The 15,701-nt window shown below is 41.4% G+C and overlaps 1 protein-coding gene, 1 non-coding gene and 1 pseudogene across 2 annotated transcripts; 1 reads left to right on the plus strand and 2 right to left on the minus strand.

Annotated features, from left to right (window-relative positions):
- The first annotated feature begins 5,070 nt into the window (after nt 1-5,070).
- On the plus strand, nt 5,071-6,989 carry LOC106562834 (uncharacterized). The gene is made up of 2 exons (XR_001319111.2): nt 5,071-5,280; nt 6,060-6,989. It is a non-coding gene; the product is annotated as an uncharacterized LOC106562834 (transcript).
- Nucleotides 6,990-8,801: 1,812 nt separating this feature from the next.
- On the minus strand, nt 8,802-9,716 carry LOC106561113 (C3a anaphylatoxin chemotactic receptor pseudogene; annotated as a pseudogene).
- A 3,692-nt stretch (nt 9,717-13,408) lies between these two features.
- On the minus strand, nt 13,409-15,280 carry srp19 (signal recognition particle 19). Its single transcript, NM_001141113.1, is given in 5 exon segments — nt 13,409-13,976; nt 14,156-14,264; nt 14,469-14,540; nt 14,756-14,831; nt 15,162-15,280. Coding segments are annotated over 5 exon segments (426 nt in total). The 5' UTR covers nt 15,200-15,280; the 3' UTR covers nt 13,409-13,845.
- Between the last annotated feature and the right edge of the window lie 421 nt (nt 15,281-15,701).

A 15,701-nucleotide genomic window follows, 5' to 3' on the forward strand; every position in this document is an offset into this window, starting at 1 on the left:
TAGAACAAGAATAGGCTGATGAGATTCAGAAGAAAGTTCTTTGTTTCTGCCCATTTTGAGCCTGTAATCGAAACCACAAATGCTGATGCTCCAGATACTCAACTAGTCAGTTAGCCAGTTTTAGCCAGTTTTATTACTTCTTCATTTAGCACAACAGTTTTCAGCTGTGCTAACATAATTGCAAAAGGGTTTTCTAATGATCAATTAGCCTTTTAAAATTATAAACTTGGATTAGCTAACACAATGTGCCATTGGAACACAGGAGTGATGGTTGCTGATACTGGGCCTCTGTACCCCTATGTAGATTTTCCATAAAATAATCAGCCGTTTCCAGCATTAACAGTGTATTTCTGATCAATTTTAGGTTATTTTAATGGACCAAAAATTAGCTTTTCTTTCAAAAACAAGGACATTTCTATGTGACCCCAAACTTTTGAATGGTAGTATATATTAAAATTAAAATAAATTGCAAAGAAATTAAGAAAAACCATTGAATGAGTAGGTGTGTCCAAACTGGTACTGTACATGCATGCGTGCATGTGTGTACGTTTGTGTGCGCATGTTCGGGGTTATGCCCATATTGCTTGTAGTTGTTGGTATGTTGTCTTGAGCTCAGGGCTCTTAGCCTCGTAAATACTAAACTGATTGTAAGCTTGTGAGAATACCAGATGGTTGTTCAAGTTTATAGGGCTCTGGGTCCAATCCCAAAATCATTTACATTCTGAGTCAGCATTATGAAACTTTCATCACACTGAAACAGTCCTTTACTGTAGGTTATCTTCACAGTGCCTGAAACATTTTCAAATGTGTTGTAAAGCTCAGCTTTATTTAACTCAACCGCTAACACTCTAACGCAATACTTTCTCAGTCACACACACTCTGCACCCTACTCCGCCACAACGCATCCCCCCATTCTATCTCTCCGCTCTTCACCCTTTCCTGTAGATCTTAGCATTGATTAGTAATGATAATAAGAATATAAAGACCAGGTGTAAATCACTCATTTGACCTCACACACACAAACACAACAACTAATCACACACACACACACACACACACACACACCAGACAGCCTCACCCACGCACATCGCAGTGTCTCACACCCCATCGATTTTTAGCCAAATCCAGGCGGGCAGCTGCCCAGCCAAAACACAGGCACTTCAAACCACAGACCACAGTTTTGTCATGCCTTATGGCTGACTTCCCTGTCCTGGCCGCCAGGCTCAGATAACACTCATTGTTAACCCAAACACCGTAACATGAGAAAAGAGAGGAGCCCTGGGGTGGTGGCACACCCAGATCCTTAACACCCTGTGCTGCTGTTACATGGTGGTCAGCGGAGGATGCTGAGGGGAGAACGGCTCGTAACAATGTCTGGAACTGAGCAATTGGACAGGCATCAAATACATAGAAACCATGTGTTTGATACCATTCCACTAATTCCGCTCCAGCCGTTACCGCGAGTCCGTCCTCCCCAATTAAAGTATGACCAACCTCCTGTGATGGTGGTTGTATGGTAATCTTGTCCACCAGCCGGATCGCTATATGTAGTAGCAATCGAGCCTGGGAAAGAGTTTAGATGTATGGTTGTAGACTTGGATTGAAGTGTTTACGGCTGAGTAGTTGAGATGGGGATTTGCTACCAGACCTGGGATGGGTGGGTTCAAGAAATATTTCAAACACTTAAAGCTGGAATCCTTAATGGTGAAAGTGCCACGTCCATTTGCGATATTACAACAACAAATAAGTTACTGCAAACAACGAAGACTGTTTTTTTCCTCTCGAACATCATTGCACAGGCGATAGAAGAGCACAATATGTACTGCAAATGTGTTTACCTTGCTGCACGAAGCTCCTCAGCTATGCAACAAAAACAATAACAACTGTGGTGGGGCGGCCAATTTCCCCATACTGCGGATTCCATTTTTAAGCAGTGCTTACAGTAAATCTTCATATTACGAACCCCTCCGAAGAACACATTCTAAATGTTTTCTTCACTTGTTCCCACTCAAGCAGCGCCACGGCTGCTGTCATCCTTAAAGTGTGCTTGATTGAGCTTGTTTGGCTCTATGGAACCAATGGAATAGTTCCAAAAGTGAACACCTCTGCCCTTCTGGCACTCCAGGTAGACTTAATCAAATGCTGACAGTGTTAATCTGTCCTTTGGAAAGATAGAACCGGAGGGACACTGTTTATAAGCCCTGGTTACATTTACAACTCTGTTTACGATTTACACATAATCTGAATTACAGATATTATGAGGGAATACTGGGCTGGTTATCTTTGGTTCAAACAGAAGCTGAGGTATCAACAACATGCATATACTGTATTTCCCTCACTCCTTTCTCGAAGAACCATAACAACTGACAAATTCACCCAACAACAGTAATGCAGCTCGCAATCAGTGGAAGACACTTTTTAACTAAATTAAAGGGTAACAAAATGCCAAATCTTGACTATGCAGAAGTGCAAGGTCATCTTCATTAATATTGGGTTCATGGGTTATTCTGTCACTTCATATTCAGTCCGGCATTGCAGTGTCACAGAGAAAGTAGTGTTTGACAGTTTAAATGACATCTACATGGGAAGTGTTGGACACCATAAAAACTGCAGATAGTCATGCTTTTTCAATTTCTTTCCCTTCGATCAGGCACAGTCACCAAACTGACATTTCAGTAGTGCAGGCCTACACATTTTTGAACCCACCTTTGTGTGGCCTCCACGACAGCCCCATCCCTGTGAATGGGTAGCCTGTACTATAACATTTGAGGTGGTGGTGAGAGAGCCAGTTAATCCGGTGTTTCTGGATGTGTGCATTTAATATTTTTGCAGTTAAAATGTCTAATCACGCCCCAGCAGTCCTGGGTATTAGCTGTCCCTCTGTCCTTGGTCTCTTCAGGCCATTGGGGGTGTGGAGGCTGGCTAAGCCCTGGTTAAGCACCTGCTTGCCCTATGGCGCTGGAATGGGTTTGTATTAAGCCCAGTGTCATCGGATGGACCATACCGTGAGTGTGTGGAGCATACGCCCACTGTCTGAGTGGGAATTGTGGAATTCCTTTTTGCCTCTGTTAGCAATGTGTCCCGGCGCTGGCAGAGTGGAACGGAATGGAACAGGGGGGCTGACCAATGTCATTGTTTCAGAAATACACAGACAGCCATGGGAGAAGGATGGGAGAGAGAGAGTGAGAGAGAGAGCAGACAGAGAGAGAGAGAGAGAGAGAGAGAGAGAGAGAGAGAGAGAGAGAGAGAGTATGAGTGATTGAATGGCCAACATACAACCTGCCACTGAGGTGCATTTTTGGACAGACGGCACACCTCTGGAAGACTACTGTTTCAGACTGATAGCAGCACCGCAGACCCTCATCATCAGACAGACACAGGGAGAGGACACTGATCCAATCTTGGCAGTAAGTCTCTCCTGTCTTTCTGTGTTTATGAGCTGTGAAGTGTTTCCGTGTCAAGTGTTTCTCAACTCCCAGCAATGTTTGTGTTTGTTTGCACCTCATGAACTATTTGGTGAGCATGTTCCTACACTCACCGTGTGGGAGCAGGGACACCATTAAAGAGTAATAGAATCAATAGAGACCAGGTAGTGTACAGTGGTAATATTTTGAACACACTCCCTGTACTAACACAGATATCAATTCTGATATTAAAATTGTAACAATAAAAATTTGCCTGAGTTAGTTTAATATTGGCTAAACATAGAGCCTAAAAATGTTCTCTTGAATTGAAATGACATCTTCCTTCCTTACTTTCTCTCAGAAAATGAGCTTGGCTCGGATCCATGATAAACACAAGCTAAAGAAATACTGGGAGGAGAAAATCGAAAGTCACAGCGATATGATGGGGAGTGAGGAATCCAGAATGAAGAGCAGTGCTTTATCAAAGTAAGTATCTCTGCCAATAGCCACATTGCCTTATCAGCTATAGACCATCACTGTTATGATGAATAATGCTGTAGAAAAGTAGATTTTCAAACCTCAGGAAAAGGAAAATGCATTTTCTTGTCTTATTAAAGTCTACTTTATAGACAGTAATTACCATTGGAATTCTGTCCCCATGTACAACCATAAGATACTTACACTAGGGCTCACTGAGTAATTGGCTTTGGTTTTTTTCCCCAAAAAATTTTCAGCATCCATCTCCAGAGGATCAAATAAAATGTTTCTGTCTTTTCTACAGTGTCTCTTTACTGCAACACAGCCTGTTGGTTTGGTAGCCTATAACTAAATTCTGCACAGGACAGTAACTAGTCTAATATCGGAACCAATCTCCCCATAATGAGCATCTGTTTTTGAGATGCTGCTCAGAACTTCACCGACAGTAACCAAGACAACACGCCTTGCGCCCTTGAAGCATAAATGACATGCAAATGAGTTCTAATCGATTGCAGGCTGAGTCGGGTAGACTACAGAGCCTAGCTACAGACTGGCAGGCAAACAGGCAGGGAGACAAGCAGGAAGATGTGCAGGCAGGCAGTCAGGTAGGCAGGCAGGCAGGCAGAGAGACAGGCAGTCAGGCAGTATGCTGTGCTCTGCCGCTGCCGTCAGGTCAGTAGAGATTAGAACGTATTGTTACAAATGCTCCCTAATCCTTCCTCTTTGGTCCTGTGACTAATCAATGTGAGCAGAATGTGTCTCCTTTGGAACAGCTGGGAGGGTCCCTCTAAAGCAGGCCTAACCCTCCACCGCCTGTAATGAATATATAGATTGTTCACACACAGAACAACACAATGGGCCTTATAGGCTGATCCTCCCTGTATTAATATGTGTATCTGCGTGATCCACAAATCCCCTTCGTTACAAAATGAAATAACTGACTGCAAAGGTAATTGCTGCCAGGGAGGGGTGGATGGAGGGAGGGAGGGAGGGAGAAAGAGAGGGATGAGTGAACGAAAGGTGGAGAGGTTGGGAAATACTGTATGTCTCATTACTCCACTACCAGCATTAGGCCTAATGCTGAGTCACTGGTGTATTGTGTTCAGACCTGGGTTCAACTACTATTTGAAATCTCTCAAATACTTTGAATATTTGCTATAGCCTACCTGGAGTGCCAGGTGTGCGAAGTTTTTCGTTTTGGGACCATTCTATAGACCCATTTCCCAGCCACGCCATGAGAAGTTGCACGCACAGTTTGTCATCAGAAACCTCTTTATTTACCTAGCGGTGGATAGGATCACATGCAACTTCAAATGCAGCTTGTGCAATAACAAACGCGTAATCAGATGGTTATCGTCTACGACATAGCAGATCGCAGCTAGCGAGACAGAGAGGCAAGGTAAAATATCTCAAACAGAATTAAATAAAGCCAGAAGGTTAATATACTTGTTGAACCTAGTTATAGCCAACAATTTTGCATGTTTTCTTGATAATCACTCACTCACTGTGAGGGTCCATTGTCAAGGTCCCAACATTAGCGTCCTGCTACGGAGCTTTTTGATGTTGGGATGAGCATGACATTTTATTGTAAACAGAAAATGGCTCTATAGGTGGTCCATTAAGTACTTGAGATCATTTCAAATAGTATTTGAACCCCTGTCAGATCACTAGAGGTATGATCAGCATTGTTTTTAACGGGTGATTGTGAAATGTGGCGTCTGTGTCATGTGGTAAGCCGGGAGGCCTGAAATACCAGGAACCCTTGTTATTAACATTATCCTTGGTGGTTGTTGATGGACACATTGTGGGTCTGAATAGGATCATGTGTCAGAGTAGCATCTTGTTTATGTGAGTGACAGGGAGGGCAGTGGAAGTGACACGATGTTAATTAGCAAATCAATGCGTTAGTTATTAAAGTCACCTTCGCGTTAAAGGGCCACTGCCACAGGACATTAAAAAGGCAGAGGAAAACACATTTTACTCCAAAAGAGAGGTGTAAATATTAGCCATGGTGATAAGAATATGCACTTCATAGAGCCATGATAGGTTTCGGTGTTGTATTCTACAGACATGTGTATGCTGTCATTGCAAGTCCTCCATGTATCACACTGTCAATTATTTTTATCAGATTGATTCTCCATGAATTAAAAATGGTCACTTGCATAATCCTTCCAACAGGCTGCGGGACGAGTGGCTCAGGAGGCTGATGCTTCGGGACCAGCAGCTGGAGCGTTCCGAAGAGAAACACATCAGGAGGGCCAAGATGTCCCAACAGACCTTCAAGATACCCAGTCAATGATATTCGAATCTGCATTCTAGAATCGACATCATTCAAAGCCACCTGACTGAGGTCATGATACGTAGATTAGCCTGGGTGCCATCTCTGTTCAGATACTACATTCCACTCATTGCAACTCCTGTCATTTTCCAAAGACAATCATTGGCAAATGACAGGAGTGACAAGGAGTGGAATATTAGCTAAAAAGACTGGTACTCAGACTAATGATGTAGGGCTAACTAGGACTAGCTTCTCCATTTCAGATGATGACATTAAGACTATAGATTGAGGGGAAATACTGTACTGTAACTGAAGTGAAGTTTACTTCTTGTGAGGGAGATGGTATGGCAGAGTGTCAAATGGATGGGATGTCACCGAATGATTAGTTGCAGAGCCATGCTGTACAGACTTTTTCATTAACACTCATTTTGTAGTTTTGAGGCGACCATCTGTTGTGCAGTAAAATAAGTGCAGGGGAGTATGTGAAGACTTGACTGTACATCAGAGTGACAGTCGTGGTGACAGGTGGGGTAATTATTATTTTTTGTTACTTTGTTCGGAGTGTCGGAGGAATACACAACGTGATCGGGAGGAAACATGATGAAGACTGACAGAATATGGTTTGTTTTTTTCAAGAAAGAAAAGTATGGAAAGTACAGAGACACCATAGAAATGTGTCCATGTCCCAATTTCCAGGCTTGAATATAGATAGAATTTCATAACGTTTAACATAATTTATCTGCAACATTGAGAGAGGGGAAAGCATCTATTCTGAGGCATGTGAAATTTAAAGAACTAATTTGAGTAAATAAAAATGCATGTGGACAGTTTCAGAGGTTTCTGAGAGATGTGTTCAGGCCTAGTTATACTGTAGGCGTAGTTCCTTTATCTGAGGGGAGAAGTTAGTCTTTCAGTCATCAGTTTAGCAAACATTTGGATTGTGCTTTGAATTGACACTATATCGATGTGTTTAGGGTGTCTACTTATGTCTTGATGTTAAGACAAGCTATGAAAGGGAGTGCTGTTAGCTTTGTCTTCTTTTCAGTTTGATGTGATGAACTGAAAATGACTGATGTCTAAAAACCATCCTACAGCATCACGTGACTATGATTGAGAAGTGTAAAATCATACATTATCAATGGCCAAGGAGACAGCTTTTGATCAAAATAGTAATTATTTGACAGAATGTACAAGATTGGGAGATGGTACAGTATAACATTACGGAGTATGACATTACAGAGTAATTTACTCCTGAGGTGCTGACCTGTTGCACCCTCTATAACGACAGTGATTATTATTTGACCCTGCTGGTCATCTACAGTGCCTTGACTTATTCCACATTTTGTTGTTACATCCAGAATTCAAAATTGATTAAATTAATTTCTCTCTCTCTCACCCATCTACACACAATATCCCATATTGACAAAGTGAATGCATGTTTTTAGACATTTTAGGACATTTATTGAAAATGAAATACAGAAATATCTCATTTACATAAGTATTCACACCCCTGAGTCAATACTTTGTAGAAGCAGCTTTGACAGCGATTACAGCTGTGAGTCTTTCTGGGTAAGTCTCTAAGAGTTTTCCACACCTGGATTGTGCCCATTATTCTTCTCAGAATTCATGTTTTGCAATATTTTTATTCTGTAAAGGCTTCCTTTTTTTCACTGTCATGTAGGTTAGAATTGTGGAGTAGCAACAATGTTGTTGATCCTTCCTCAGTTTTCTCCTATCACAGCCATTAAACTTTTAAAGTCGCGATTGGCCTCATGGTGAAATTCCCTGAGAGGTTTTCTTCCTCTCCGGTAACTGAGTTAGGAAGGACGCCTGTAAATTTGTAGTGACTGGGTGTATTGATACACCATTCGAAGTGTAATTAATAACTTCACCATGCTCAAAGGGATATTCAATGTCTGATTTTCTACCAATAGGTGCCCTTCTTTGCGAGGCATTGGAAAAACTTCATGGTCTTTGTGGTTGAATCTGTGTTTGAAATTCACTGCTCGACTGAGGAACCTTACTGATAATTTTATATGTGGAGTACAGAGATGAGGTAGTCATTCAAAAGTCATGTTAAACACTATTATTGCACACACAGTGAGTCCATGCAACTTATTAAGTGACCTTTAAGCACATTTTTACTCCTGAACTTATTTAGGCTCTCCAAAACATAGGGGTTGAATACTTATTGACAAGACATTTCAGTTCTTGTTTTTGTTCTTTCATTTGTAAAAGTTGCAAAAAACATAATTCCATGATGTGTTATTGTGACAAACGATATCAATTTAATCAATTTTTAATTCAGGCTGTAACACAACAAAATGTGGAAAAAATCAAGAGGTGTGAATACTTTCTGAAGGCACTGTAAGTGTAACAAGAGATAAGAGTTTTAGGACACAACAGCTTAAAACTAAAAGCAATGCATGCAACATTCCAATCAGGCATGGACTGATCTTCAAACCATCTTTTGTTTTGGTCAATGTCTAATTTCTTAATTACTATTAATGAATTAATCATGCACATTCAGTACCTCAACAAGTCAGAAAACACCAACACGTGTTTTTTTCATCTACATAATGAGTATCTATGACACAAGAGTTCTTTATTTTCTTATTTCTGACTCAGACCTGAGCCTCAGATGAGTTTGTGAACCGTGACAGCTGTGACTGTCCTTTAGAGTACACAGAGGAACATATAGCCACATCCTCGCTGAATACATTTTTTATATTTACCTAAGAGATACCCTGACCCTCTTCCTTAAGTCCTGACTCATGAAGACATACAGAAGAGGGTTGCTGTAAGCCAGAGAGATGGCCAGGGGGTCCAGAGCCTGGGCCATGTCTTCCGAGGCCTCCCTCTGCATCACCAGCCCTATCACCAGCTCTCACTGCATCACCAGCCCTATGATGTGATATGGCAGACAGCACATAAAGAACAGAGCCACAACACCCAATATGATCCAGAAGGCCCTCTGGGATTTGAGCAGGTAGCAGACAGCGATGACCAACAAGGGGATGAGGAAGCCGAGCACTAGCCTGGTGACGTGGGTGGCTTTGATAGCTGTGATGGCCGGATGGTTGCCCTCAGTTTTGTCTAGTAGGTGGTGATAGGTGCACAGTGACGTGTTCATATAATCAAGGAATACTATTCCTCTGTAGATCATATAGGGAGGCTGAGGAGCAGGGCCAGGACCCAGGCCAGACCACACAGCAGCCAGGCCAGGGTGAGGCTCCGGTGGTTCTGGGCCCAGAAAGGCAGGATGACCAGGGCAAAGCGGTCCGAACTGATAAGGACCAGAGTGAAGACACCTTGCACATAGCCTCTCCAGTGGTGGTTCAGTATGATTTCAGTAATAGAGAAAGGGATGGAGGGATGGAGACACAGCAGAGCAGGTCAGCCACATCCAGGTTAACAAACCAGATGGTGTTGACTGTCCTCGTCATCTTGACTTTAGCTATCCAAATGACAAAGGTGTTGCCTGGGATACCGAGGACACAGGTAACGCTGTATAGGATCATAGACACCACCCGTAAGAATGGATGCCCTTGTTCTGAGAAATACGTTTAATTGAATGGGTCATAATACAAGTCAAACTTCCCATACTCTTCTGTGAAAGTCCCATTGTTAATCCCCATATTCCTCTGAGAAATGACCATAATCCTCTGAGAAATACATATTGTCAATAGGGAGGAGTTGTTTGACACAGAATGTCAGTCATATTCTGACTAAATGCATACAATACCAGCCAAAAGTTTGGACACACCTACTCATTCAAGGGTTTTTCTTTATTTTTCACTATTTTCTACATTGTAGAATAATAGTGAAGACATCAAAACTATGAAATAACACATATGTAATCATGTAATAAACAAAAAGTGTTAAACAAATCAAAATATATTTTAGATTTGAGATTCTTCAAAGTAACCACCCTTTGCCTTGATGACAGCTTTGCACACTCTTGGCATTCTCTCAACCAGCTTCATGAGGAATGCTTTTCCAACAGTCTTGAAGGAGTTCCCACAGATGCTGAGCACTTGTTGGATGCTTTTCCTTCACTCTGTGGTCCAACTCATCCCAAACCATCTCAACTGGGTTGAGGTCGGGTGATTGTGGAGGCCAGGTCATCTGATGCAGCACTCCATCACTCTCCTTCTTAGTCAAATAGCCCTTACACAGCCTGGAGGTGTGTTTTGGGTCATTGTCCTGTTGAAAAACAAATGATAGTCCTACTAAGCGCAAACCAGATGGGATGGCGTATCGCTGCAGAATGCTGTGGTAGCCATGCTGGTTAAGTGTGCCTTGAATTCTAAATAAATCACTGACAGTGTCACCAGCAAAGCACGACCACACCATTACACTTCCTCCTTCATGCTTCACGGTGGGAACCACACATGCGGAGATCATCCGTTGACCAACTCTGCATCTCACAAGGACACGGTGGTTGGAACCAAAAATCTCACATTTGGACTCATCAGACCAAAGGATAGATTTCCACCGGTCTAATGTCCATTGCTAGTGTTTCTTGGCCCAAGCAAGTCTCTTCTTATTATCGGTGTCCTTTAGTAGTGGTTTCTTTGCAGCAATTCGACCATGAAGGCCTGATTCACACTGTCTCCTCTGAACAGTTGATGTTGAGTTGTGTCTGTTACTTGAACTCTGTGAAGCATTTATTTAGGCTGCAATCGGAGGTGCAGTTAACTCTAATGAACTTATCCTCTGCAGCAGAGGTAACTCTGGGACTTCCATTCCTGTGGCGGTCCTCATGAGAGCTTGTTTCATCATAGCGCTTGATGGTTTTTGCGACTGCACTTGAAGAAACTTTAAAAGTTCTTGACATTTTCCAGATTGACTGACCTTCATGTGTGAAAGTAATGATGGGCTGTCATTTCTCTTTGCTTATTTGAGCTGTTCATGCCATAATATGGACTTGGTCTTTTACCAAATAGAGCTATCTTCTGTATACCACCCCTACCTTGTCACAACACAACTGATTGGCTCAAACGCATTAAGAAGAAAATAAATTCCACAAATTAACTTTTAACAAGGCGCCCCTCCCTGTTAAAAAGCTGTCATCAAGGCAAAGGGTGGCTACTTTGAAGAATCTCAAATATAAAATATATTTTGATTTGTTTAACACTTTTTTGGTTATTAAATGATTCCATATGTGTTATTACATAGTTTTGATGTTGTCACTATTATTCTACAATGTAGAAAATAGTAAAAATAAAGAAAAACCCTTGAATGAGTAGGTGTGTCCAAACTTTTGACTGGTACTGTACATACATAATACATTAAAACAGAGAAAATCTATTTTCTAATTTCATGTTTCAATTTCACACAAAAAAATTCAGTGATGTCACTAATAATCATTCATGATTGATGTCCACAGTCATACTGTCTATATACCATGTGAGACTAAATTAACTGAATTGCAATTCAAACAGTTCAATCTACAATACATTCAGAATGTTGTTTGTTAGTTTGTATAATTAGAAAATGGAGCGTACATTCCTTGTCACAATACAATATAATTTAGTAGAACCTGTGGCTTATAAGGACTTTACATTTTATATGCAAAACGGTCTTAAAATATTATCACAATATCGCAGTATTTTCCACTCAAGTTTATAACTTAACAGGTGCAACGCAAGAATTCACCAAAAATGATACTGAAAACTTGCAAACTTAGATTATCGTTGAGCTCCCCTTCTAAACGTTAGCACATTTAACTATTGACACCAGCTACCCAATAACCAGTAAGAAAATTATAAAAATAAAAAATCCCCCCAAATCTAACCACATACATTAGAGACAACTCTGCACAAACTTAGAGTAAGCACTCAAATAAAAGCAGAAACACTGCATAGATGTAGGTCTATGGTTTTGACTGAACAAAACATTGCATCTCATATCATTACATTATACACTAAACAAAAATATAAATGCAACATGTAAAGGATTGGTCGCATATTTCATGAGCTGAAATAAAAGATCCCAGAAATGTTCCACACGAACAAAAACCTTATTTCTCTTAAATTTAGTGTTCATCCCTGTTAGTGAGCATTTCTCCTTTTCCAAGATAATCCATCCACATGACAGGTGTGGCATATCAAGCTGACTAAACAGGAAGATCATTACACAGGTACACCTTGCGCTGGGGACAAAGAAAGGTCACTATAATGTGCAGTTTTGTCACACAACACAATGTCAGATGTCTCAAGTTGAGGGAGCGTGCAATTGGCATGCTGACTGCAGGAATGTCCACCAGATCTGTTGCCAGAGAATGTAATGTTAATTTCTCTCTACCATAAACCGCCTCTCCATCGTCGCTTTAGAGAATTTAGCAGTACATCCAACCGGCCTCAAAACCGCAGACATTTACGCCATTTAGCAGACGCTCTTATCCAGAGCGACTTACAAATTGGTGCATTCACCTTATGATAGCCAGTGGAACAACCACTTTACAATAGTACATCTATCTCTTTTTTTTTGGGGGGGGGGGGGGGGGGGGTTTAGAAGGATTACTTTATCCTATCCCAGGTATTCCTTAAAGAGGTGGGGTTTCAGGTGTCTCCGGAAGGTGGTGATTGACTCCGCTGTCCTGGCGTCATGAGGGAGCTTGTTCCACCATTGGGGTGCCAGAGCAGCGAACAGTTTTGACTGGGCTGAGCGGGAACTGTGCTTCCGCAGAGGTAGGGAGGCGAGCAGGCCAGAGGTGGATGAACGCAGTGCCCTTCTTTGGGTGTAGGGACCGATCATAGCCTAAAGGTACGGAGGTGCCGTTCCCCTCACAGCTCCGTAGGCAAGCACCATGGTCTTGTAGCAGACGCGAGCGTCAACTGGCCACATGTATGGCGTCATGTGGGCGAGTGTTGTGAATAGAGTGCCTCATGATGGCAGTGGGGTTATGGTATGGGCAGGCATAAGCTCCTGACAACAAACACAATTGCATTTTGTTGATGGTAATTTGAATGCACAAAAATACAGTGACGAGATCCCAAGGCCCATTGTGAGGAAAAAAAAAAATGTATGACCAAAAGATGCATATCTGTATTTCCAGTCATGTGAAATCCATAGATTAGCACCTAATTTATATATTTGAATTGAGAGATTCTCATATGAACTGTAACTCATTAAATGCAGTGACATTTTTGCATGTTGTGTTTATATTTTTGTTCAGTATAGTAAAAACTGAAACCTGCCTAAATAAATTGAAACAAATGAAAACATTTAACTTGCTTTGTAAGTGTGACCTCAAGTCATTTATTTTATATAGACACGAGGAAAGAAATATCTCTTAAAAAAAAGAAGCAAATAAGGGATGGGTAAAAGTTAAGACAGTTTCATAATAACAATTGATTCTCACTGTCAGAACAAAGTGGAAGCAATCATTGTCTATTTGACTTTTATTTCCCTTCAGCAATTGAAACAATACTTTGATGTATACATAATTAACAAAATATAAATGTTTACATGTGACTGTTGGCATAATCACATATGGCATATCCCATAGCATCGTACATATGGGCCAATACCAAATAATTACCTCACATAAATTAGAATTTTCTCACTCTTTCTGTTTGACACTTGCCAGTTCCTTGGGACAGACTTCCTTCCTTGGTTAGTTTCTTACAGTAAAACTGAACAGTAATATGGGGACCTTTGTGTGACTGGGCAGGGCATCTACTTCCTCTTCTTCTTGCTTTTCTTGCTCCCCTCCCCTTGCTGGGAGCCTGAGTCTGCCCCTGCACCCTTCTGGGTCCTGGTCTTCAGTTTGGGGATCATCTCAGCACAGTAGATCATCACATCTTTACCTTTAGGGACAATCAGAAGGAAAGCAAAGCATTCTTTTTTTTCTTTTTTTAAATGGTCACACACACACACACACAACTGTGCATTGTGAGACCAGTTGATGGTGAAAACAGACTGCATTGCTTCCAGTTTGGCTAATTTGAGCCATAGGACGTTGCTCCTCTCCTTCACAAACACTCACGTGATGCAAACTTGTCTGAGCAGAGAGTTCCATCCTCCTGCTTCAACTGAACACGTACTCTTCCTCTGAATGTCACGTCTCTGTTCCACTCTCTGGAGTACATCTTGTTCTGTGGTTGGTCAATCGAACAACAATTAGAGACTTATAATCAGGCAATACTCCAAACCTATGGTGACGTGTTTGACGATGGAAAATGGCTGTCGTGGAATTACTTAGGTGGGAGCTACACAATGGTAATGAATGAGGTGTTCCCCTCCGATGTAAAGCACCATATGCATCTATGCAACTCATTATTGACATAATGTCTCATTACCTCCACAAGAACATTTGCCCCTGCTGCTGTCAACACATCACGGATTTCAGCACATGTAGGATTCTCCACTGCCTGGTTGAGTACAGAGGAAAACCAAGATGTCAGCCATATCCCTCAACACACTCTTGAGGACATAGACTATAATGAATCAGTATTAAGAAGTGTATACGTGTGGTAAAGGTAGACCATAGTGGTGTGTGTGTCCATTTACCAAGATAGATCGGCAATAAGTCGTCCACCATGTATTGAACCAAATAAATTAGAAGAATGCTGCAGATTTGGTTTACCTTTTCAGCAGGTATCCGTCTCCCCTCTGCTAGGGTCTTCTTACTGTTTACATAGGAAGGGTATATGCAGATAAACCTGCAAGAGAAATCAGAAAGAACATGTTAGCTAACTAGCTATTCATAACTTGATGTCTAGAACATGTTAGCTAGCAAGCACTGCTGCCGTCTCAACTGCATCCGACAATACAATGATACAATTATAAGTTAAAACGTATTTTCATTTGAAACGACGAAAGAAAATGGCTAGCCAACTGACTTCAAAGTTGGCTACCGATTATCGTAGACACGCTGGCTAGTTTTAGCTAACACATATGGCTGTCTTCGCTTGTTTTTCTGTTCACAGGTAGGACTTCAACTCACAAACTTTTCATGGGAAAACATGCGATATGAATCAAATATTACCCACCTTTCCTTTTCAGCTGGATTATCACTTAGTGGAGACATTTTCTCAGAACACACTAGCACAGAATTCGCGTTAGCTTCTTAGCTGGGACCTGTATAAAGCTAGCCACAATAGTGGAATGTGCGGTTCGCCTTCAAAATAAAAGGTCCTAATTGAAAGCGATTCAAACGGATACAAATAGTGGAATCTTGCCATATTTGGACTAGATAATGATAAATAAGATCGGAATGTTGTTATATAAATTCAACAAAAGACAATACTTTGTTAATTTGACACAATAAAAGTTGAAATCGCTCTGTGTATGTATTACACTTAAGAATTGCATTGGGGCGTAGTCCACAGGAGGATGGTGGCACCTTAATTGGGGAGAGTGGCTCATAATAATAGCCAGAACAGAGTTAATGGAATGGCATCAAACAAATGGAAACCATGTGTTTGATACCATTCCACTTATTCCACTCCAGCCATTACCATGAGACCATTCACCCCAATTAAGGTGCCACCATCCTCCTGTGGACTACGCCCCAATGCAATTCCAGTGTA

The sequence above is a fragment of the Salmo salar genome, chromosome 01 (assembly GCF_965601325.2).
Source record: "Salmo salar chromosome 01, fSalSal1, whole genome shotgun sequence".
NCBI classification, from domain to species: domain Eukaryota; kingdom Metazoa; phylum Chordata; class Actinopteri; order Salmoniformes; family Salmonidae; genus Salmo; species Salmo salar.